Source organism: Mytilus trossulus, chromosome 1 (genome assembly GCF_036588685.1).
Source record: "Mytilus trossulus isolate FHL-02 chromosome 1, PNRI_Mtr1.1.1.hap1, whole genome shotgun sequence".
Classification (NCBI taxonomy): domain Eukaryota; kingdom Metazoa; phylum Mollusca; class Bivalvia; order Mytilida; family Mytilidae; genus Mytilus; species Mytilus trossulus.
In genome coordinates this window covers 23,067,486-23,095,102 of record NC_086373.1, presented here as the reverse complement: position 1 = coordinate 23,095,102, position 27,617 = coordinate 23,067,486, and the positions used below count along the sequence as shown (strand labels likewise).

Sequence of the window (27,617 nt, the reverse complement as noted above, 5' to 3'; positions counted from 1 at the left end):
GTATCTTTACAAAAATTTGAAGCACCATTTGGAAAGAGCTATTTTCTTATTTTTTAAATGAAATAAATACTTTATAAATTATGTACATACATGTAGTACTATTCTAGCTTTACCTTATTTAGGAACTTCTAAAACTTTATGCTTGAAAGCCAGGGATGCAAAAAATACACTCAAACCAAAGGAGTTATATTATAAACAAAAGGGACCTTAACATTCTTGATTTCTTCAAAACTGATTTACTGAATACATTTGTTAAAGTTAAAATTGATTTACTGCTTCCAAGAATTAGTTCAAACACAAATGGTTCTAGTGTTATGAGTCTTATGACTGAAATTGAATGTTGCTTCTAAATCTTAATACATTGTGACAATGCAATTTACCATTACTTCTAAACATACAACTTCATTAGCATGATTAACAACTTTGGTTATTTTTCTATTTTAAGGATTATGCACCCTTGTGTTGCTTCAATGCTAAACATATGGAAATTTTATAGAAAATCCACAGCCTTTATCCTTGTTCTATCATGTTTGGCAATTTGATGACCGATAGATATAGGATTATTGCATGCAGTACTAGCATTGATTTCCTTAAAACAAGTTTATTAATGTTGTTATTTGTTAGTACAAAACAAAATATGGACCAAATCAAGTACACCTTTTAGGGTGCGCTCGACTTTAGTGACTCCGCACGAGATATTTTGGAATTTACAGGTTGGTTAGAACCTTTTGCAAAAAATAAACACTAGCACATCATAGACAAGCAAGTGAGTAATCTATGTTTCATGTTTTATAACAAGAATCTCTGTATTAAAGGCTGTGGATTTTCTATAAAAATCTTGATTTATTTGCAACAAAGTACTCTTTTTCTATTAAATGCAATGCCACAGTAAATAATAATGCTTTGCATCAAGTTTCCCCCTAGTATATGTTCAAAATGGCCTGTCTCTATTATTCATTATATTTGTAGTTTTGATACAATTGATGTTTGAAAAATTAGTTCAAAAATGGCTACAGAAGGGTACATAAACCTTAAGAAATTAATGTTTAGTAGCACTTATTTTTGTTTTAATCTTTATTGACATGAAAAATCTAGGTCATTTTCTCTCTCTCAGAGGAAACTACTTAAAAAAATGTTAACCACACTATAGCACTATAGCTCTAACATGTAAAAAAACCTTTCAATTCTATGTTGTTAGTATGAATTCTATAGTATAAAGTGCAGTATTACTGATTAAATGTGAAAGGTTTTAGCAATACTGTGGATTCATCATTATTCGTTGGATACCAATTTTCGTGGGTTTCGTGGGTTCATGTGAACCATGAATTCAAATGTTCAACAAATATCATATTTTCAATAGGCTTTGTATACAGAGATTAACAAAACCACGAAATCAAATATCCACGAATATGCATATTTTTAGCAATCCACGAAAATTAATATCCTCGAAAATAAATGAATCCATAGTAGTTTCAAATAGTAAATGCAAAGATGACTTTATCTAAGTTGGTTTTAACTCATACAAAAAAAAACAACATTTATTTACACATAGCATTCCCCTTCTGAGGCCTCAGGTCTCCTTTGGAGCTGTTGCCAAGTAAAATTGTTTTTCTGTGATAACTGGTTTGGGATGACATTTAAGTTAACATTAACATCACCATCAGTTTCTATTGATAAAGCTGTACCAAAGTCATTGATCAAAGAGTTTTCACTTTCACTTTCACAAATGTCTCCTTCGAAAGGTCTTTGATCGCGTTCGATTAATTCTCCTACAACTTTTCCATTTTCGTCGCTCATTTCTCTGGCAATACTTTGGTAGTTATCACATTTCTGTCTGTGTGCATCCAGTTTATCTCCATTATCATAATTTCTATTTGTTTCCGTGTTTTGAATGGGAGCATCAACATTATCATCCATTTGACTGAACAACTGATTTGAATCATATTGTTCTTCATTTTGATCATTATACATATAAGCCGTATTTTGGCTTTGTACATCGTCATTGTTCACTAAAGTGTTATCTTCATCGTCATCTTCTTCTTCGTTTTCACACACTGATTCATCAGAATACTGAGTGGCAAACATTAATTGCTGCTGAAATCGTGCAAAGAAATCGTCTCTAGATTTTGTAAACTTTTCCTTCACTACAGGGTCTTCTTCTGAAACTAACTTCAGATTTTCTGATCGTCTTTCTTCACGGTCCATTCGTTCTTGCTCCAAATCAAGTTCTTCTTCACACTCTGGTTGATGATCATCCACTTGCTGAAGCGATTCCTCATTTTCACATTCAAGAGATGATTCAGTGGTTTCATTTGCATTGTTTTCTTCAATATTTGCAACTTCATCACTATTTTCATATGTGTTTTCCTCAGTTTGAATAACCTCCTCATTTTCCTCAACAACAACCATTTCCTTAGTACCATTGAATTCCTCTTCATACTTTTTAATCTCTGCTAATTTCTGTTGCACTTGGAGTTCCGTTGCAAAAGTACCGGGAACTCTATGATCATATCCCATCTGGAGTAGTAAAGGTTCAGGTATAGGTTGACCTGGCGGGAGTTGAGACAACATGGATGCCAAAAATGGATCAAGACTTGAAGGATCAATAATCACACATCCACCGTGAGAACTAGCATCCACTACATTTGAATACTGCATAGTTGTTTGCTCAATTGTGTTGACTGAATCATAGACTGAAAAAAAAAATAATAAACAATATTAATTCTAAAAGTCAGATTTTTTAAAAAGTAAAGTTTATACTGCAGCCCCAATTTAAATTCCAATTTATTGATTAACTGAACTTTAAAGAGGATGTTAAAGGGTTAGTTCCGTGCAATGTGTTTTGTAATTTTTATTTTACATGCAGCAGCGTTGGCAAAAACCCGGGTTTTATGAGTATCGCCCAGCCCAGTGGGAAATACTGGGTTTTAGTGGGTAATACTGGGCAATACTGGGTAATATAAAATACTTGTTTGAATTTTAAAGAGGATTCAGGGATAAACACAAATGTAATACATTTAATAAGATATGTATATCCTATTTTGTTTGTTTAGCATTTGTCTAGATGAGCAAACTGTAAATATAAAGCAAAACAATTTTTTTTACAAATAAATATTACTCCTATTAAGAATTAACAATTACTTGTAAGAAAAATTACATTTAAATAATGTCACTAAGTAATTAGTATTTTTTCAGATTAGAACACAGATTTGTTTATGTAACAATAATCAGCCCTTATAATTCTATAAGTTTTATTGGCATGATCCCTTAGGGTGTTTATTTAGCAATATGAATGTATAACAATTAAAATTAACAAGTCAATTAAAAACTGCAATAAAATGCATGTTTCAAGATTTGGATGATTAAAACAATGTTTGGTAATTAAAATGGTATCTTTAAATGTACAAATCTTCTGTTCTGCCTACATATAGAATTAATAGAAAAGAGAATGAAATTGACATTTCAATCTTCTAGAAATGACTGTCAATGGTTATCTGTATACAAAGTATATATTTAGCTGTTATACTATGAAACTGTACCAAGTCTTTACTATTTAGTGTTAAAATAAGCATAGAAAATCATATTGCCCACTATTACCAATTTCTGGGAGTATTGCCCAGCCAGGGGAAACCCGGGTTATCCCACCCGGGAATTCCTGGGCGGGTAATACTTTGCCAACCCTGACATGCAGCCTTGAAAAAGGTTCATTTATCACTGAGTTTCACAGAATCAATAAAAAGATCAACGTAAAAGACATTTTTAACTATCCGTTCATCATGAAATGGCTAGTTTATTCCACATTCTCATGTGCAGATACCCCTCCCCCTTTTACGCCCCTCTTTAAAGAGGTTTGCATCTCCAATTCTTCAAAATGCCTTGTGAGTACGTAGACAAGAATGACACAGTAAAACCTCCCCTCTTAAAACAGCAATTTTCAGAGGGATATAAACATAAAAGGGCCAGCCTGGTATTTTGAGGACAGGTGAGATGTATACACAATTAAGTGTTATAATTAAGTTTTTCTTTCTAACCTCCATTTCTTCTATTAAAACTGTTCATAAAATCCTCCTCTAGTTTTTCTAAATCTGTAAATGCCTGCAAATATATAAACATATTCCACTTTTTTCGATCATTTCCATAAACATTTTTTATTGTTTTGTTAATTGATCTTAATTGATTGAAGAAAATAAACTGTTTAATATCACAGAGATATGTCTCGCCTTTTTGTAATTTTGATAATGTAAATGTTGAAATTAAAATACATGTAGCAATACTTTAACATGTAAGTTATGCAAATATTCAAAGTTGATGAACAATGACTGAAGGTACATCGCTAAACAATCTCCATGGAATGAGATGTGCCAATGCTTTTACAACTGCATACCAATTACCATTGACTCATTATAAGTCATTCCCTTTAAACAAACCTAAACACAAACATTAAGTTGTAAACCATGTAAAAGTTTCAAAGTCAACGAATCATGATCAGGGGTGGGCTATATAATCTCCATGGAAACAATACTTTCAAATGCTCATACAATAGCATACCAAATATCATTGACTTAACATTAACAGTTCATCTTAAACTGATTTAATCACAAACTATTACATGTAAACTAAGCAAAAGTTTCAAAGTCAATAGACCATGACTGAGGGGGCGGAGTAAAAAAAATCTCCATAAAAATGAGATATGAGAATACTCATACAACTGCATACCAAATATCATTGAACTACCACTAGTGGTTCCCCATAAATTGACCTAATCACAAACTAATACATGTAAAGTATGAAAAGTTTCAAAGTCAATAGACCTTGACTAAGGGGTTTAGGACAAATAATCTCCATGGTAATGAGATGTGCCAATTCTAATACAACTGCATACCAAATATCATTGACCTACCACTAGTGGTTCACCATGAACTAGACCTGCAATCACAATCTAATACATTGTTGACGTTGTCGCTGACGCGGAAAACAGCATACCTATGTCTTGTTTTTTGACTCTGTCAAGGCTAGACAAAAATTATCTAATACCGAAGATAATTATCATTAATTTTAAAGTTGTATGTTTACAGAATTACTTTCTAAACTTGCTCTGAGCTTAAAAAACTCTGAATTATCAGTGCTTAAATGAAATAAAATGAAAAATTGTACCCAAAAGAAACAGAAAAAATAATCATAAAAAGAAACTAGAATTTGAGTAAGTAAGCTACATCATTGGTGAAACATATATATTCCATAAAATATAACCTACTAAAGTGTTATTTAGATATGGTCAAAGATGTTATAATACAGTTTTGATGAAATGATATTTCACCCCAAAAAATATTCTCTAATATATCCAACATCCCCTAAATACCAGGAGATCAATTAAAGGGGCACTAGCTGTCAAATTCATGGTCAGTTCATAGAATTTGACTCAAATTCTCATATTTGATTTATAACATTGTAAAACATTTATCCAAACTACCAATAGTCTAAAATAATATGTAGGTTCGTTTGATGTGTATGTTAGTCCAGACGCCATCTAATTAACTATTGATTTGACCTCAGATGACCAGATAAGTGATGTAAACATACATTGTAAATAACGATATTAATAGATTAAACCAACACGTGCAATTGGATTTTTATAGGTCTGTTTGATTTTATCTTATAGATTAAAAATGTATGTGTCTCATTGTTTTAAACGTATAAGAATGATTTTATATAGATCGAATCAGTAATCAAATGATTTACCGTAGTTTCACTTTCATTGTTGACATTCTTTTTCTTTAAATAACCTGTACATGTATAATGCGAGCTAGGGGTTAAATTGAAGTTCACATGAATACGGATTTTATGAGGTCGGCTAATTCACTTGCAAGTGAAACAGTAATTATCAATGTTTCATCGCTTAATTTGACAAAATTAAACCATTTTGGCTGCTAAAAGCGAATTATTATTTCACTATTTCACTTTCATTATTGATTGAACAAAAAAAATCTTACTTAAGATTTTTTATATATCTCGTAGCTAGTGCCCCTTTAAGGACTTCCCCAGATTTGCAACATTGAAATGGCTTTTTATTTTTAAAAGATTCAATAGGAAAAAATTCTTGCACTTACCATTTTCATTTCTGGTCGACCTTTCTTTAATTTTGATGTACACGCTTGAGCCAGTTTGAACACAGAATTATACAAATCCTGAGGAATGTTTTTATCATTTTGATCACACATGTTGTAAAATTTCTCTTCATTATCACCAACCATTTCAATTATATACTCAACCTAAAAAATTCAAATGATATATATTGTGATGAAGAAACCAAATAAATTATATTCACTCTCAACATTATTTGAAATACAGAAAATTGTACCTACTGCATCAGTTATGCAGTAGAAAACATTGCATCTCCAATATGTGTAAAATTCAGTACCTGATTTTCAACAAACAACAATTGATCAGTATAAGCTTAACAATTATGTGTAAAATAAACAGTGAAACCCAGCTCAACTTAACCCCTTTCAAACAATTGTTTTTTTAAATGCACAGGTTATTGGTGTACACAAGTTTAATAAGTTAAGTCATAATAAAACATGCTTTCTGTTTTCTGTTATCAAAGTTTACAAATTCAGTTGTAAATAATCGAAATAAATTGGGAATGAATGTATGATCATAGATGATGCCCATGCTTGCATATCATATAAAGTAATAAAGGAACATAACTAATGAACATTAAAAGTGACGTTTCCCAAATTTGTAGGGTGTAGCGGTATAAGTTTCATAACATTTGGTTGAGGCATAACCTCATTGGTTGCTATCTTTGGCGAAAGTACATGTGATACATCCTCATTCTTTCAATATCCAAGTGGTGATTGGTTTAAGGGCTATGTTTGGGTTGATGAGGTTCTTGATAAGTTCCCCCCTCTCCAACCCATAAGTACCAAAATGTGGATAGGTCTTTATGTTTATATTTTAATATTGGTATTACATGTATGCATTTTGGGTTGATGAGCATGAGACAACATTAGAAAAACATAAGAATTACTATGGGATCATGTTGACAAAACAAAACATCGTTTTATCAATTTTTTAGGGCAAGTGGATTTGTATGTTATTACAATGGTAAAAATAAGATTATTTATCTCAGATGACAATAATGTTGATTCTAATGCTTCATTTTATAAGCTCCAGAGTAGTTATATAAGAAATAACTGCACACTATATCCAGTGAGCTCTTATGCATACCAATGTGCATAGTAATCCACATTTTGTTTTCTGGAACGTATAGATATTATCTTGTATTCAGTTCTTTCTTCTAGAGTTTTCTATGCCCATAACTTAATATGAACTGGATGCAAGATTATATCAATCGCTGAGGATATGTGTAAACCCAAGTTAGAGAACAAAAACGAAAAATTCAGCATTTTTTTTCATTTGTAAAGGGGCATAACTCTGCAAAATTAAAAGTGACACCCCCAAAATGCAAACTTGATTTGTATTTTGTGGTAAAAAGCATTGTATATAAGTTTAATTACATTTGGTTATAACTAACTTAAGTAATGGAACGGAAATGAAAAATTCGAAAAGAAAGCAGAATTGTTTTTACATGAAAATCAGGCAATACATGTCTTTTAAATTTTACAGACAAACATATTGTAAGTCTTTGCAGCTTAAATGAACAAAGTATTATTTGGTGTCCTTTAATATCCCTTGAATTTTTCAATGTAATTTGTCTAGTATAACTCATTTTTTACTACAAATAAGATATATCAACTTACCAAAAATTTATTATCACTTCCTTCTCTTCTCTCATCATAGGATTTCTCCCCTGTACAGACTTCATAAATAACCTAACAATAAAACCAAATTAATTTTTCTTTAAACAAAGTTCTAGAATATTGTGTTCTAGCACACAACAGGGCACCCTATAGAGCAGGATCTGCTTACCCTTTTGGTTGGATTCGTGTTGCTAAGTCTTTAGTTTTCTATGTTGTGTTTTGATTACTATTGTTTGTCTGTTGTTTCTTTTCATTTTTAGCCAATGCATTGTCAGTTTTTTTTTTACTTTGAATGTCCCTTTGGTATCTTTTGCCTCTATTTTATGATCATGTTATGTTATGTTTATGAGCACAGTATTTATATGCTACTTTACAGAACCTGAACATTCATGTCCCATTGGCATATAAATTCCTATCAACTGATATATTACCTCTGTGAGATTGCACCCATACCAGCGTCTCATTTGTGTCAACCATTATATAGGAAGAGTAATCTGAAGAAACTACATGAATATAATGTATGCCCTTTCAAGGTTGAATGAGAACATCCCTATTCTAACACAAATTCAATAGATTGTGTTTACAAGAACTAAAAACTTCAACTAAATTAAAACAAATCTGCAATTATAGTATACTATTCATATAAATAAATATACTTACTACACCATATGAATAAGTATCTCCTTTGACTGACATTTTAGACCCTCTTTGAGCCTCAGGGGGCAGATATGCCCTGGTCTGATACTGTTTAGTATCAGCCTGTTTCTTTGTGATATGTGTCAGGAGACCAGTCTCGGAACCAGTTGTGGCATGTTGTGCCATACCTAAATCTGATATTTTGGCTTCAAAGTTGCTGTCTAATAGAATGTTCCCACTGAAAAATATAGTTTTAACTTGTCAATAAAAATGAAATATAAAATATCTGCTAAAAAAATGAACAGGTGTAAATCTAAGAGAATATAACAATCTGAATTTCATGATATACCAAACAAATGTTTAAAAAAATTTAATCTGATTAAGATACTGGCATCAGTCTGCAAATTAATGTCAGACAGCATGGAATCTTTGGTCATAGCGACCTATTTTTTTGTGCAAGCTAATCTACTGCTAAGATGTATTTTTACACAGGTTTAAATGATTCTTTTTCTAATATGAAATTTATATCATAGCCCCCTACTCTAATTAAATGCTGCTATGCTCTCAAAGATACATCTATGCACAAGTTATGATGATCCTATTACTTATAGAGTTTTAATTACAGAGATGTGAATTCAAACTAAACCATAACCAGAGTCATTGAGGAATGAAATGTAGGTGACAGTGACTCTTTGTCAAGATGATGACCTTTTCTCAAAAATGTATTTTTTTACATGTTAAGATGAGTCCATAGCCGATAAATACATAGATATGAGCACAGATGTCAAACTTTACCAATAAAATGAAGTATGAAAGTACAGTAGATCATAGAGACCTATTTTTGTTTAAATGATAAACAAGAATGTGTCCATAGTACACAGATGCCCCACTCTCATAATCATTTTCTATGGCAATTAAATTAGAAAGATCATATCATAGGGAACATGTGTACTAAGTTTGAAGTTGACTGGACTACAACTTCATCAAAAACTACCTTGACCAAAAACTTTAACCTGAAACTTGCACTATCATTTTCTATGTTCAGTGGACCGTGAAATTGGAGTCAAAAGTCTAATTTGGCAATTAAATTAGAAAGTTCATATCATAGGGAACATGTGTACTAAGTTTGAAGTTAATTGGACTTCAACTTAATCAAAAACTACCTTGACCAAAAACTTTCACCTGAACGAACGAACGAACAAACGGACGGACGAACACACAGACCAGAAAACATAATGCTTCTCTACTATTGTAGGTGGGGCATAAAAACACACCAATATGCTACAAAAACTTAGTATGTGGATGATCTAAATATAAATATAGTAACAGAGATATGAGCTAGGAACCAAAACTTATACAACATTAAAATACAACTTGAACAAAGTCATTGACTTATGAAATATGGGCCACTTTTAAAACCTTCTAGCCAATCTTAATCAAACTCCCTTAGACAAACCTTCAAATTCAGTTAAAATATTATTTGACAACAAGTTACTGATAAAGACGTGCATGCTACACAGATGGCAGTTATGCCAATACTTCTTCATCAATGTCAATTAGGGGAACTAGTAAGAGTAAACAGAATTTAAAAAAACCCAATTCCTATAACAGGTCATTTAAGCCTACACAGAGACAACAACAACACACTCAAAATGTAATAATCAGATGTTTACCTTTTAATGTCTCCATGTATGAGTGGTGTATCTGTCAATGTATGTAAGAACTGTAAACCACAGGCAGCACCTCTCAGGATTCCTAGTCTTTGTTTCCATGTTAATGCAGGGGTATTGTTCTAAAATTACAATTATATGTGAGGTTAAATCTAAGTAAAGTATAAGAATATAAAATAGTTTTACCATGCTTCAATTTATTTTATACTTTCTGCTAAATTTTTCATGAATAACAGAATTGTTCATTGTGTAGAAAATAAAAAAAAACTGGTGTTTTTTTTTTAATATTGTACACTCAATTAAGTGCTCTAAATTGTATTATAGATCTTCATAAAACTTTTTCACAAAATTTTAAAACTAAATTCATCTTATAAATTCTTAAATAATGTAAACCCTCTGTAAAATCATTGATTCAAAGTTACGTTTGACACAAAGTGTATAATTATTATTCAACAGAATAGAATATGTAAATAGTCTGTTGAAAGTATTTTTCTTCATGTTCTTACAACACCTACTATAATAATCACTTTAAGTGTAAATATTCTAAATTCACTAGGGTATGAAATTTGAAAACATCAGATAAGTGTTTATGACCATATTTATTCAATATATCACAAAATCTGTAAAAAAAACTTGTTTAGTAACATAAAGAAACAGGAACCAACTAATAGAGTATTTGTAGCTTTTTTAAAATTTCATCAGTTTTTGCATATTTATCCACTTTGAAAGATAATTTTGCCGAGAAAATGACATCAAAATAGAATTGACTATATTTTAACACAAAAACACAAATTAGAATTTTTAAAGGTTTTTAAAAGAATTCTTGAACTGTATTCATAGCTTTTTGTAGCTAAATCTGCATCATGAACAATTTTTGGATACATATAGGATGCTTTATTATATACAAATCAGCGGCAGAACCATAACTTTACATAAGGGGGCCTGTATTAGTCATGCTTTAGTGATTCCCTATATAATCAACCAAATTTTCCCCACGAAAGGGGACCTTAGCCCCCTAGGCCTCTACCTATAGATATAGGAAGATGTGGTGTGAGTGCCAATGAGACAACTCTCCATCAAGACAACAATTCAAAAATTAAACCATTATAGGTTAAAGTACGGCCTTCAACACGGAGCCTTGGCTCACACCGAACAACAAGCTATAAAGGGCCCCAAAATAAAAAGTGTAAAACCATTCAAACGGGAAACCCACGGTCTAATCTATATAAACAAAACGAGAAACGAGAAACACGTATATATTACATAAACAAACGACAACTACTGTACATCAGATTCCTGACTTAGGACAGGTGCAAACATTTGCAGCGGGATTAAACGTTTTAATGGGCCCAAACCTTCTCCCTTTTTCTGAAACAATAGCATAACATCACAACATATAAAAACATACGATAAAATATCAATTGGCAGACTTAACTCAATCAAAAAACGTATGATTACACAATGAACGAATAAATTTGATCTGCGATATCTGAATACAAATGCACAGTTAATTAAATATTAGAGACAAACATTCATGACCAAAAGGCTTACAAACAAATTCAAACACACTGAGAAATATTTAACCAATCAATGTTGACTTTAGAAAAAAACCCGGTTTTTTATAATCTTGAAGTTAATACAAATGTTGTAAGAATAAGTGAAAAATTGAAGATATTACAAATAATCAAAGCTGGTATACAGCAAAGATCCATATAAATAAAAAAATGACAAAAAAGCATTATAAACAGTATCAACAGGTCGAATTAACAAGAAAATACGATTTGAGAGTACTCGCAGTTACTGACAGCTAGTTAAAAGCCAAAACCAATTAATAGTAAAAAATCATGCATCAGAGACTAAAATCGACTAAAACACATCACAGGGATTTAGTATTTTAACGTCATTAATAGTCAAAGAAGACATGACTTGTGCAATGCCAAAAATAAATGTATCAACAGGTAGTAGTATAGTGAAGAGCGACTTCTATAGAAATTTGCATGCTATTTTTCTTCATTACAGAGATACAAACCTTGCATGCTATTCTATCTTCTAGAGAACCATTAGGCATTAACTGATATACTAGACAAACATCAGCCATGGAGACATCTGGTTGGTCAATCATATATCCATACAACAACACTATGTTGTTATGTCTATACCTAAAGTACAAATTGTAGACAATATTACAGGCTAACCTATTTTTCTTCTTTTATTTTGTAAAATGAATTTTGCCTGATCAAACACAAGAATTTCATTTGAAAGCCAAATTCTAGATCTTTCTACATGTAGCTTGTTACTTTGTTCTATTCTCATACATTCTCTTGCATTCAGTACATAATTGAAGTCAGAAATAAAAGGAGAAAACAAGAGAATGCTGAGCATAACATCAATTATCACACTTAAGTTTCAGAGATCCATCAACAAACTCCATCCTTTACAAAATAAATGTAAAACATTTGATAATTAAGACACTATCATGTCTGACCCCGTTTCTGCTTGTGTTTTCAAATATATTTTTTTAAGGTGAAGTGTTTGTTTCCTGTATAAATAACAAGAAGGTATGTTCATTTTTTAAAAGGTCATACAAGTTGATTTTAAAAAGAAACAGATCCTTATATTGAGTTGATATCAATTTGCAATAATTATTTGCCAACAAGAAAGAGAAGATCTGCGGTAATACCTTTGTTGAGCACATGAGATTAGTTTTGTTTGTCAGTTTGTTTTCAACTTACGAATATTTCTTTGGTATCTTTCAACTATCTTTTTGCAGAACATGAGAAAATAAAAATCTTTTACAAAGGTCAACATTTGCACCTGTCCTAAGTCAGGAATCTGATGTACAGTAGTTGTCATTTGTTTATGTAATTTATATGTGTTTCTCGTTTCTCGTTTTTTTTTATATATAGATTAGACCAATGTTTTTCCCGTTTGAATGGTTTTACATTAGTAATTTTGGGGCCCTTTATAGCTTGTTATTTGGTGTTAGCAAAGGCTCCGTGTTGAAGGCCGTACATTGACCTATAATGGTTTAACTTTCTTTCTTTCTTTTTTTTTTTTAAATTGTTATTTGGATGGAGAGTTGTCTCATTGGCACTCAGACCACATCTTCCTATATCTATGTAATGAAAATAAAGGGTCAAGGATCTACATACTTGCTTAAAGTTGCTAGCTCTCTTTTGACTTGCTGTTCTATATTACCATTCACATCTTCTCTCTGCAATTGTAGAACTTAATATTATTCAAATTGAATGAAATTTATGAAAACGAAAAATCAGAAGAAAAAAGATGTGCCATTGAATATTTGTTTTATTTATAGATTTAAAGAATTTCACAAAATTTAAATCCACATGAATGGTCTCTCAGTAGTGTTCTTGGATAAAATGATAAAAGTTGTTGGTTCCTTCCCAAGCTGAGTTAAACCAATACCTTTAAAATGTGTTTTAACTGCTTTTGCTCTTTTTAAAAGGTGGTACGTAAAACAACAGGGAGATAACTCTGTAAAAATCTGCTGAACGTTTTAATCACACTCTCTTGTATAGGAAATACTGTGGATTCATTTATTTTTGTAGGTACCAATTTTTGTGGATAAAGGAAAACTTGTATGTTTGTGAATATTTAATTTTGTTGTTTTGCCAAGGTCTCTTCATACAAGCCTATAGACTATTTGTCATTCTTTGAACATTAAATTTTGTGGTTTACCTGTACCCACGAAATCCATGAAAATTAGTATTCAACAAATAATAATGAATCCACAGTATTAACCTTCTCAATGATCAAAATAAGTGTATGTCATACTGCTATATATCCAATGAAAATTTTTGATAAAGTTGGTGGTTCAAGATTTTGAAATTTAAGGTCAAAGTTAATATTTTGTCAAAATTTTATGAAAGTTAATCAAGACTAATTAATTTTAGTCATGGTGTTTGTCTTTTGTATGCAGCATTTTCCTTAACTTAAATCAATTAGTCACACATTCCTGGTTCGAAAATCATTTGAATAAAAGCATGTAAAAAATACTGAAATAATCCAAACAAATACTTACTGAAAATAGTTTTTTAACAGCACATTTAGTATTTTTCAAAACTGCATGGAAAACTTTTCCATAGGCACCCTGTCCAATTAAATATTCATCACTGAATCCATTAGTTGCTTGAACAATTTCTTTGTAACTAAAACCATGAATTCCATTTAAAGCTATTGAATAATCAACATCATTATCTTTGGATTTGTGGTAACTTGAGGAACCATCATCAATGTCTTTGGATTTTTGGTACCCTGAGGAACTTTTGTTATTTTGTAATCTCTGTCTTAATGCCGTATTAGAGGCCATATTGTCCATACTTTTTCCTGGCCCACTCACTCCTACTTCATGCATTATTGTTTTGTCTTCACTTTCAACTTCTTTGCTCATTTGTTTCTTCATCTACAGTATATTCAAATAATTTAATGAGTAAATCAAAATTGAGTAAAATTACTTGCATAGATTCAAGCATACATGTAGGCAACACAGTTTTTTTTTAACTCCTCCTTCTTTTTACCCCAGTATCTAAAGACTGAGACAGATAAATACTTTGATATTACAGATATTCATAGTACATGTACAATGTACAATGTTCATGTTTCTCAAAATATTACAGAATGAAATACCATACCATTTCTCTACCAAAAGCCTTAATCCAAACCCAAAACATTTTCACTGACATTTAAATTACTGTTGCAATGGAATGCGATTTAAGGTATAATAGAAATACATGTAACTCATTAAGGAATTTATTAAGGTTAAATTTACAAGTATTCTGCAAAGTTGATTCAAACTTACTGAAGGTTTAGAAATCAATCCTCCATCTAAATGTTTACTCCCCATTTCCATTTTGTCTTTGAATGTATCACATCTGTTTAAATTGACATTGACGTCTTCAACTTTTGGCTGGGAAGTCTTTCTGTTTTGTCCTTTCCCTGGAGGTTTAATGCTTTCTAAAAAAAACAAAATGTAGTAAACTTGATATCAAATTATGAAACAGTTGATTTAGACAAAGCCATTAAAAATTTCATAACAGGAATTTCAGAAGTTTTTACTTCCCTATTTGATTCAGGTGAGATATGCTAAAAAATATCCCTCACCTTTATAAAGCTCTTCCCTGTATCAAATTTATTCTTATAAATGTATTGAATCAATTAAGTTGTTTCCAAAATCATTTGATTTTCTCTCAAGGTCAAGGTAAAATAGTTTTCTAACACCATTTGAAAATTTTTACCAAAAAAGTAAAAAATAATAAAAATATGTTTTTAAATGCTCTATTGCATAATATCAAAAATTTAATGAATGAATGTACCTTTAATGTTTAAATACCAAATAATTGCTAATGAGACACCATAGACCATAGGACAAGGATGTATACAATACACCTATCCACTATCTACTGGTAAGCCCCCCCCCTTTTAGCAACAATGGCAACCCAGCATCCTAGGTCAAGCTAATAAACAAAATGGCGGTTATTATGAACATTGTATTATAACAAAGTAAAGATATGTCCATAGATAATTTAAAAAAAAAGTACTGTTAATTAAAATTCCTATCATCACTGTTAAAGTAAAAAATACAGAACAAAAGAAAATTAATTTATTATTTTGCTTACATGTATATTTGGTCATTGTTTTAAAGTCATATTCAATTAACTCTTATCCTAAACAGAAATCTTTGCATATCGTACTTTCCCTTTTTTTTCAGTTCACTTAAAAGACCTTAAATGATGAGCAATATACTATACTACATTGTATAAGGAAAGTGATTTGCCAATTACAAAAACACTTACAGTTCGTGTTGGACAGCACAATTTCTTTAGATAATTTATTTGGTTTCAAGAAAGTTATATATATAATCTTTCTAGAAATATACCACAGTAAAAAATATTGCAAATGTATATCTGAACAAGAATGTGTTCATAAAATTAGAAAGGTAAAATCATAGGGAACATGTGTTCTAAGTTTCAAGTTGATTTACCGGTAATTTCAACTTTATCAAAAACTACCTTGACCAAAAACTTTAACCTGAAGCTGGACAGACTGACAAAAGACACAGACTGAAAAACTTAATGTACCACCTTTTTAATATAATCAGACATAAGTTATATGTCAATTTCTTTTAAAATAAAAATGACAATAAATTGTAATACATGTACATGTAGGCAGCCTCAAACATTTAGGCAAACTGTGTGAAAATTAGCATCTCCAGTTCTAGCAGCAACCTGATATAATTATGAAATTATGATCCACTTCATTTAATCCTTATTATGTATGGGATATCAATGTTCATGCATGGAATATCAATTTTCATGCATTTTGTAAGTATATATATAGGTGAACAACTAATTTCAATGTTCGATGTAGTACAAAATTTCTACAAATAAAAAAAATACACTTACCTATCAGTCAGGGGCGTTACTTAAACAAGTAACTTTTTTTAGTTACTTATATAGGTAATTTTTGTCTTTAAAAAATATAAAATTACTCAATAGAGTTATTTGAAATTTCAATAAAAGCATGGACTAAATGTAGTTTTCATGAATTTTAACATCATTTTATATCATAAATTTAAGAATTTGTAAGATTTGAGAGGAGAATAAACATAAAGGGTTACTTTAAAAATAATGACAAAAAAGTTACTTGAATAAGTTATATTGTACATCTTTGAAAGAATTAGTAATAAAACTTATTTTAGTAACTTATGTAATTGTTTTGGGTTACAAATTATAAATAACTTCAAGTCTTAATTAATTCATAAGTTTCTATCTATTTATATATGTCTATATAGCTACCTTCAAGATTTTTAAGGAAAACGATATTTTAATAGTCCCAAAAGACCAATCTTTGACCAAGAAGCGTTGATATCAAAGATAAGTGGTCAGAAAAGCAATTAGTGTTTCAGAAGGATTAGATTTTATATTTCATGGGAAAAATAACCAGATGTCTGTAAAAATATGTTAAAACTAGTAAAATTTGTATAATTGGTCACCTATAAAAATAATATTTAGAAAAGTTACTTATACAAGTAATTTTTTAAATAGATTTGTTTTCAACATTACTTATATAGGTAATTTTAAAAGTTACTTGTTAAAGTAACGCCCCTGACTGTATATGCAGTGTTTGGCAAAAATCACAAAATATTATATGCATAAAAATAGAAAATTTCCTCAATCCACCTAAATTGGTATCAACAATTTTTTTTTTTTTACAGTATTACCTAAGTAAACACTTTCTCCTTGCATCCATAAGTGGATTCATTAAATAGGACTAGGTTACAACTAGGTTACAGGGACACCTCCAGATGTGGGAGTTTCTCGCTGCAATGGAGACCTGTTGGTGACCTTCTGCTGTTGTTTTTTTCTATGGTCGGGTTGTTGTCTCTTTGACACATTCCCCATTTCTATTCTGAATTTTATTTTGACTTACTGCTATCAAAGTTGTCTAAAGCTGCTTGTATTTGAGATGCTGTCCTGTCATCATTACTGTTCACTTTCTTTGGGGAATAAAATGACTGAGTATCTTCTGACTCACTTGTAACTATAAAATACCAATAAAAACATATAATACTCACTTGTAACTATAAAATACCAATAAAAACATATAATACTCACTTGTAACTATAAAATACAAATAAAAAACATATAAAACTATTGCACTGTCATTTTTCTGTGAACATGAGCTAATTTAATCTTCATGTTGAGAAAGGGTGGGGGATACTTCTTTGCCTAAGCATAGTTGATATCATGATGTTTTTAAAACAAAATAAAAATACTGTAACTAGTTTGTATGGATCAAAATTTTCAGATTTTGTAAAGATAAACAATTATATGTGAATGGAGAGAGAAAACTATACAACAGAATTTTCAAATAAAATATAATAAAAAGCTATTATACTTTTATTTTTAAAAATGAACAGAAAAATGGGGTCAAGGAACTTGTCCTTTATAAAATAAGATTAACTGAGTTATTGCCCCTGATATGTTAGAGATAACACACAATTTTCTTCATTTCAAATCAACAAATAAGTTACATTCCTCTCTCATAATTTGAATATGTCATTAAAGATACAGCTATTAACCTATTTCCAAATCCAAGATGACAGAAGACACTAGACATACCATATCATTGGACTAAAAGAATAAATAGCATGTGTGACACTGAACAACAAGTTCATATTAGTTAACTATAGTGGATTGGAATCCATATTATTGTAGACAATATAATATTTCCTACAGAAAGTAACCAAAAGTTAGTGTGCAATAAATTTCAATATTGCACTAGTGCAATAAATCTTCGAAATTCATAACGTCATCAACAACAAAATCTTAGTTTAAACCAATTATTACTTTCAAATACTATATTACTATACAATAAAAGGGTTATTGCATGAATAATGGGGAATATTGTCCCTTGTAGAACATATATTGCACTCGCAAGCTCGTGTCATATCAAATTCTACACAGGACAATATTCCCAACATTCTTGCAATAACCCTATAATATAGCACTTTTAAGATCATCATTGGCTCTCGATTCGATTCAACTTGAACCTCTCAAACAAGGTTGGTGCATCTATCTCTTAGAAAAGAGAAAAGCTACTTTATAAGAACTGCATTTTTTAGAGGTCTCCTACATACATTTTTATGTAATGGTCTTCAAGTAAAACATAGTGAATAAGTACGTGCCTAGAAGTACACTGATGCCCCACCTCCACTGTCATTTTCTATCTTTAGTGGACCATGAAAATGGGTTCAAAACTCTAATTAAGCATTAAAATTAGAAAGATTATAACATAGGGAAAATGTGTACTTAGTTTCAAGTTGGTCGGAATTCAACTTCATCCAAAACTACCTTCACCAAAACCTTTAACCTGAAGCAGAACAGACGGCCCGGGGGAACAAACAAATGAACGAACAAACTGACGCACAGACCAAAAAAACAAAATGACCCTAGATGGGGCATAAAAATATATTTGTCAATAAAAAAGTTGATCTACTTACACCATGCCTCTAATATTTGCATCTCTCTTCTCCTGTTAATCTTGTGTAATTTGTCATGAAGATCTTGTGCTGTAGGATTCTTAGCTTGCCAGTCTGTTAACATTTGCTGAGAAGGACTTACTCCAGGTCGCCTTTGTTCCATTTCAAATACCCTCACTTGCTGATGGGTGTAACCTATTTCAGCAGCTGTAAAATGAGTATTAAATATGTTTAACTCAGTAAGTTGCTGCTGTATTTAACAATCAATCTCTCAGGGAACACTATGCCTTTGCATTTCATGACAGGCTAATTGAATTACATAGTTCCTTTACCCTTATCCAAATTCAGGGAGAAAACATACTCTTTAATAAATTAAAATAATTGTGGATAGACATACACTTCTATGTCATTTGGTCTCAATGTCATAATTGACCAGACTAAGCATAATTGTACTTCTTCAATGAATATTTCTTTTTCAGTTATAATACTGTTAAAACTAAACTAAATCTCTAAGAGCTTCGCTGTTGTTGCTATAGAAAGATGCAAGATTGGGACAGATATAGGTAAAACCTTAATTTAGTTCAAACTTTCAGCTATAAAGGGGAAAGCCAGCTACACTTTAATAGGGATCATGATGTACATGTATGAGCATTTTATTTACCAGTAATATGTAATTATACTTTTAACATGTTTAAGTTTGCTTCCAGGTTTTCACGAAATATGTGCCAATATGCATGACATTGACTCACTGATGAATCTTTAACTTTATGCAATATAAAAAAGTTTTTCTACTTATATATAAATTAATTTATTAGGCATATTTATTCTAATGGTGATGAACAGGGTTTCCCCTGGGTCAATTATTTTTTTCGCTACCTCTTTCGCCAAAAAAAAAAAAATTTCGCCACTTTATTATTTTTTTCGCGAAGTAACACAACTATATTTTTCTTTTAAAATTGAACTTTTTTTCTACCCCTCCCCCTTTTCCCTTCAATAAGGTGATTTTGCACCATTGTGTCTACAATTATTCCCTCAAACTTATTTCAGAGTCTACATTTATTGAATAAAAACTAAACATTAACTTAAAAGGAAAAATATTCATTGTATTTTCATATTATGGGAAATGTTCTTTAAAAGAAAAAAAAAATGATGTGCCCTTTCGTACTAAGAAGTGGGTTTAACAACAAAAGAAAAGCTTTTATCACATGAAATTGATCCCTCATTTCATGTGTTGTAATAACATTGAAGAGCTACTCTCATTCGAGGGGTTGTTCCCAACCTTTTGGATATATTTCTTCATAACGACAGTTTTCTTTTCTTGACCATCGTAAATGAAAAAGTTGATTCGTAAAACTATGAGGCCCCTCTTGGGGGGGTCCTAGTAATCACATAATCACCATTTTTTTGCCAATATAATCACATAATCATTAAATATTTGCTTATCTTTAGTAATCAAATAATCATAAACTAAAAATACAGTCCTAGGTAATCAAATAATCATGAAATATTTGGCTTAATAATCAAATAATCATTAAAAAAACGGCCAAGTAATCACATAATCAAAAACCCCATGAGGGCCCTCAACTATGCTTGAAACATGCGTGTCACTCAAACGACTTTAAAGAAGTCTCCCTGATCAATTGCCTATATTAAAGTTTGAAATCAGAGATTTTTCTTGCTATTGAACATTTTTCTTCACAACAACAGTTTTTTTTTCTAAACTATCTTTAATCACTGATGAAACTCTGGAGTGCATGCCCTAATACTCTAAGTGCTTTTAACTTTAAAAATGTAAACATGGTCTACAAACTTCTCAATCCAAACACAATTATCTCTAAATTTGTATTGGTTTGAATAAATTGTATTTATAGAATGCATTTTTCATTCTTTCGTCTGAAAGTTCTCTAATACGAGGTGTTAGAATTTTAGGAAACTGAAGGGTATTTTTTATTGCAAAACCATAAACAGATGATGAAAATTCATGATTTATACATGAAAAAGTTACACAATACAAAAATATGACTGAATTAAAAAAAAAAAAAGAGTGCATGCTCTTATTTCAGAAAATGTTCACCATAAGATTTTAACGGTCAAAATAATTAACCTTAAGATACCTCTTTTCAGGCGAGAACAAGGAAAAGGTTTATTATTTGTCAAGAAGTTAAAAGACTGAACTTTTATTATATATATATATATTTAAGTATTTCCTTATTGGAATTTAATTCATTATTTTCAACAGTTAGTTAGATTGAAGGAAGTGTGTTGACAAATACATTTGTACAAACAGATACCTCACTGCACTTGAGGTAAAACTATAAAAATCATTCATTTAAAAAAAAAAAAAATCTTTATTAATAAGTCACATGTGTATCTAATTCATTTTAAATGCATCCCCCCAAAAAAAGATATACAAACAATAGTGATTTATTAAAATACCAGAAAATATACAATTACAGGTAACACTTACCAGGAAAATAAACGATGATTTCTACAGGTGAATTATGTTTACATCTTAATAATTAATTGATTGATTAACATCAGAGGTTTATCATGCCTGTCAAAAACCAAGTCAATCAGAACAAATTCTTTTCAAATTTTTTCTGACATTTTCATTGGTTATTAGGCTAACCAAACAAATTTTGTTCTGTTGTGAAAGAGGATATTTCTACTTGAATACATAATAGCACAATGTCACAAAAGGGAAAGGTTGCACTTGCATATATGTGACTAAATAATAATCTGGAAATCATGCTTTCAAAATAGTTTTTTTAATGTTACTGTAAGAAAGGTTAAATTATGTGAACATAAAACATGTACTTGACAAATTGTGTATCCTCAAATAAATGGTGAAACTGTGAAGATAGATTTCTGAGAATGAACACAATACACAAAAATCAATACAATACCTCAACCATAATATGGCAAACAAGTTTTTGTTTACTTTTTATACATAGTGACTTGAACAGAGAGTTGTCTCATTGGCACTCATGTCAAAACTTATTTATATACATAATTACAGAGATTTGTTGTAATGGATTATAGAAAAAAAATGTAATCTTGAAATTGCACCAATATTATTTAATTATGGGTCTCTAAAAATGAACACAGAATGCTTATCACAATCCACTCAGTCTTACAGACAGAAGAAACCAACATGAATCTACATTGTATCTGGTGGGACATGGTTAAAATTAGACCTGAATATGTTACCCTAAAACACAGAAGAAGTGTATCACCATTACTCCTAAACCTGTTATAACAATAAACAAATACCCCCTCCCCCTTTAGGCATGTTAGACTAGTCAACTTTCCTTATTTCCTTATTTAGTGGGAATTTCTCCCATGAAAGATGTTGACCCGACTCATAAAATTGTCCACTTTAAAAGATAACTTTTGCTAATTTTTTAGGGTTGTATGGCGACTTATAGTTGTTTTATATAATTTATACGCCATAGGGTATAGAAGTTTGGTCACTTGGTCTTCTTCTGACTTGCAGTAAAATGCTTGCCAAAGTGGGGTGTCTGTTTGGCTGTGTGGGATGTACAAGTTTGCAGCCACTTCTTGTCACAACGGGAATGTTAAATCTGATGCCTCATGTAAAAAGAGTGGAACACTCTCTGTACGTTAGGAACCTTACAAAAACTCTTTGAAGGGTCCATATAGTTGGCCTGTTGCAAGGCAAAATTTCTGTCCCTTTCCAATATATATACCCTCATTTTCCAGTGAAAGTCCAAATTTCACTGACCTTATCCCTGATAGCTTCTATCACAAGACCTATTACCTAATGTATTTATTGTAAATTTGTTCTCGTTCTGAACATGCATGAAATATTTGCCACTGGATGTTTAGCAACCAACAATCAATCAATACCTTAAAATCTTGTGGAGAGTTGTTTCATGGCAAATTTAACACATCTTCATATTTGTATATGTATACCTCAAACAGACATTCTAGAGTTAAAATGGCTTTTTAACTTTCAAGCCTATACATGTTAAAACCATATCATAGAATTTCAAAAAACAAACGTCTTCTGGTGCTTCAAATTTCAATGGAAATTTTAAAAAGTTATCAGCTATGTCCCGCAACCCCCCCCCCCCCCTCCTTTTACAATAACTTATCTTCAATAAAAAGCCTTACTATGCTCAGATGGAGCATGAAAAATACACCTCTTACTCTTCATTCTACAAGTACTACCAAACTAACTTTTTATCTTACTTACTACGAGCCTAAGAATGGAATTTGAAAATATAATATATTAAGGAATAAGATAAATTATCATATGATGATTTACGACAACATGAAATATTAAAGAATTTGATAAATGTCAATCACTAAAATAAATAAAAATGTAATTGAATTAATCATCAATTAGCATAACCAATTCCTATGTCATCTGAACTATTATCTTTATTTTAATGTCAAAGGGAAATGATTACCAAATCATGAGTTATTTCTTTTATTATGTAATATTATTGATACCAATTATGAGGAAACTATGGCTGCGGTCATATTTATTACTTTCCTTTAAATAGGAAAATAATTTTAGTGCAGTGAATGATATTGTATAAATATCATGTCAGATGTTCCCGATAGTGAAACTGCCTTTAACATGTTAATAGAAGGGCATAAATACCATTTAGGCAGAAAATAAAGATGTGATTTTTTTTCTTTTGTTTCAAGCATTTGTTAAGCTATATTTTGAAATAATATTTTTGCTTTTTAAGGTCAATATGGTTAAACTTTGGTCAAATTAAGCTCATAAATATTGCTGACATATTTTAAATATTGACTTACAAGTCAATAATAAAATCTGGTAGTCAGTGATTGATTGATTGATTGGTGTTTAAATACCACTTTCAACACTATTGTGCTATTAGGTTTATCAGTTTTAATAGAGCTTTCTTACAAATTGACGAAAGGTACAAACGAACGTAAAGGGAGCATGTATTTCATTTCCATAATAACAATTAAAAGAATTTTTGCTTTATCCAGTAAAACAGCATTCTTTTCTAAATCAAGTTTATTTTTCAAAAATTATAATATCGTAAATAATACACGATTTTAATATAATCAAACAGAGAAAAACAGTGTCAAATACACTTATGTCCGATACGTTACTTACATAAACCACGAGCACACACATTTCCACGGGAATTTTTTAAGCACGAGTTTCACAATTAACATTCCAATGACATTATTGAAGTACGTTAGTTAAAATTTAACGACAAGTTTTACATTTATTTTTATTTTCTATAGTACACTTAGAGCAAATTGTCAAAGTGGAATCTCGAGATTTGCTAAAAAAAATTAAATGATGCTACAATGTTTTTAAAAAGTAATGTTCAATAAATCTAGAAAAAAACAGATTTTGTATATTAAGAAAATAAATCTACAATTTTGCACCATATATATTGTCGGTTTTATAATGGCGATTTAACAGTACACATGTTTGGAAGATAGACGCGACGTTGTCACTTATCGTCGAGTGGCTCATATTTCATCAACGTTCAGGACTATAGGCAAAACGTAATTATACGCTAAAACAACCCTTCCATTGCTCTGGTGTATCATATATACACATTAAGAGGGGCAATGAATATTACCAGGGAGAGGCGATGATAAAAAAGTTATTAAACGACCACCAGCATATGACATGTTATGAAGATCATCTTTTTTTCTTCATTTTCATTTTAATTATTTTAAGCGTTGTAAATTTTTAATCAAGGAAGTATTTGTGTTTTGATTTTTCTTATTTTCCTGTAAGGGAAAAACACAATGTATTTGCTTTGACATTTGTTTTAGCAGTGCAACATTGTAATATTGAAGAGTGGGGGAGGGGTCGGTTTTTAGTCTATTAGGGGATTTTTTTTCGTCTGACTACTCTATATTTAGGATATTTTAAAGTGTTATCTCCTCCAACCTGGTGGTATCATATTGTAACCTATAGTGCGTCCCGAAATCTTAAATATATCTCAAGAAAAATCCAATTTATTAAGTGCATGTAGGATAATTGTCAAAAGTTCCACAACTATTATTTAAATATGTCAAAATAAAGGATCCCTAAAACGAGTCTTACGTATGATTCGTCAAACATACGTACCTTTCGTCAATTTGTAAGAAAGCTCTAATAAGTGGAGGAAGGCAGAGTGTCCAGAGATAACCATCGACCATAAGTACATTGTAGAACTGACATTCATAGTCAATTCAAATTGGAGTTAATTGCACCTGTTCCATGAACGATTCCAATTAGTGATACAGTAGTTTGACTTCTTTGAACACTTGACAACTTAGGCCCTTTTTTATCAGTGCATTAAAGATCCATTTTAAACTTTGAGGACCAATATAAGACCTATCGCAAGCTTACATTTCCATTTTCTCATCTGTTTTTCAACATGTTCAATACAAATAAAACAGGCATCAGTTTAGCATTGTTTAGTGGTTGTCGTTTTTCATGTTTGTTGATGTGGATCATTAGAGTTTCTTGTTCCTCAGTTTTCATATAGTTTAGACTGTTAATTTTCCTGTTTGAATGGTTAACACTAGTCAATTTTGGGGCACTTTATACCTTGCTGCTCGATGTGAGCCAAGGCTCTGTGTTGAAGGCAATACTTTGACCTATAAAAGTATACTTTTACAAATTGTGACTTGGATGGACAGTTGTCTCATTGGCACTCATACCACATCTTCTTAAATCTATATAAGGATCAACTTTTACATATTGTGACTAGGATAGAAAGTTGTCTCGGTGGTACTTATACCACATCTTCTTAAAATATCTATGAAAACATCAAAATCATTTTGAAATATTTTTTCTTCCACTACTTCATTTTTTTCTCTTCTGTACATGGATTTTTTTAACTTAAAAATATGGGACCCAGTATTATTTCAACTGCATACATGAACATTTAACATTTCACACAAATCCATCAAAGACCTCACACAAAAATCTACCAATCATTGAACCACAAATTATTTCCTCTCTAACATTTTTTTTATTGTCTTCTTTGAAAAACTTTATCATATTTCATGTATTTATGGCTTGATTAATCATGTTAATTATGTAAAGTACTTTTCATGCTAATGCATTCTTATATGAAGTTCTTCAAATGCTTTGAGTTACACACCCCTACTAAAATATTAATATATTCATATATCTATATTAAGCGATAAAGGGCCAACCCCTGATAAAATCACAATAAATTTAAGTTCCCATGAATTATTTCTTAAATTAAAAAAAAGTAAGATCGAAGACCACACCAGAAATTATAAATTGAAAGTAATTAAATAGTGAAAACTAACCACCCAATATCATGAATATTTGATCAAAATAATGAATGAAAAATAAATATGATACACAGCAACAAACAATAACCACTGAATTTCAGGCTCCTGTTGTTATTGTTATGCCTTTACTTTTCTGCATTGGCTAGAGGTATAGAGGTAGGGTTGAGATCTCACAAACATGTCTAAATCCATTGGATTTATGCCCCTGTCCCAAGTCAGGAGCCTCTGGCCTTTGTTAGTCTTGTATAGTAATTTTCAATTTTAGTTTCTTGTGTACAATTTGGAGTTTAGCATGTTTAGTGTGGCGTTCATTGTCACTGAACTAGTATATATTTGTTTAGGGGGCCAGCTGAATTGAAGACCTGTTGGTGACCTTCTGGTGTTGTCTGCTTTATTGTCAAGTTGTTGTATCTTTGGCATATTCCCCATTTCCATCCTCAATTTTATCCTAAAGTTGGGACCAGCATATACCATGTATACACTTTGAACATAATGTGACAGGGTTTAACTAGTTAGATGGCGCCAAACCATCTCCTTACCTGGAACAGTGGTACGTGTACAACAACACAAAACAAAAACACACAAAACAAAACAATAAACAAATAACAAATATGAGAAAGAGCAACAAACAACAACCACTCATTTACAGGTCCCTGATTTGGGACATACACCCTCACTTAACCTGGGACAGTTGCGTATAAACAGTACATGAACAACATCAGAACAAATAATTAAAACAAACTGTAGTGTAAGTCCTGTCAAGATATAATTAATTTTTAATTTTAAAAAGACACAGTTTCTTCATATTCTTTTGACAGATGTCAACAAATATTTACATTTGGGTGATTTACTTGATTGTCATTGATTGTGAAGTGTAAAATGGGAGAGGTAACATCATGAACATAAACATAAAATATCAATGAATTTTCCACAAACCTAAATGTTGCCATGCATTGTCGATGTCTAAATTTTGAGCAATTTGTCTTGTTATACTGTATGGAAGATGGTAAATGTATCTGTTTTGTTTTTCGTGCATCCTGTCTTTCGGTTTCGAGAGAACTGTAGCAGCCATATTGAACAGGAAGTATTTTGATATTAAGGGGGTTTCCCTTAATTTCAGAAGTATTTTTAGAACATAAAATATTTTTGACGTTCTATATAAAAATGAAATTCAAGGATATGTCATTTAAATTTCAATGTTTTCTCAAAATTGATACACATTTTAAAATTATTTAGATATTTTATATCATTTTATATGTAATA

General features: G+C 30.8%; 1 protein-coding gene across 2 annotated transcripts; it reads right to left on the bottom strand.

Moving 5' to 3' along the window:
- Positions 1-1,037: 1,037 nt before the first annotated feature.
- LOC134719099 (uncharacterized) lies at positions 1,038-27,449 on the bottom strand. 2 transcript variants are annotated; one of them, XM_063582047.1, is made up of 13 exons: positions 27,291-27,449; positions 19,092-19,277; positions 17,519-17,629; positions 14,889-15,043; positions 14,112-14,492; positions 13,222-13,283; positions 12,099-12,228; positions 10,073-10,191; positions 8,424-8,637; positions 7,764-7,835; positions 6,108-6,269; positions 4,032-4,095; positions 1,038-2,693 (listed from the first exon to the last, which is right to left on the bottom strand). In XM_063582047.1, exons 1-13 carry the CDS (start codon positions 27,424-27,426, stop codon positions 1,543-1,545), a joined length of 2,943 nt encoding a protein of 980 aa, XP_063438117.1. In that variant the 5' UTR covers positions 27,427-27,449; the 3' UTR covers positions 1,038-1,542. The 2 variants fall into 2 exon arrangements, with proteins under 2 accessions (XP_063438117.1, XP_063438127.1); XM_063582057.1 differs by lacking the exon at positions 27,291-27,449 and adding an exon at positions 21,538-21,648.
- Between the last annotated feature and the right edge of the window lie 168 nt (positions 27,450-27,617).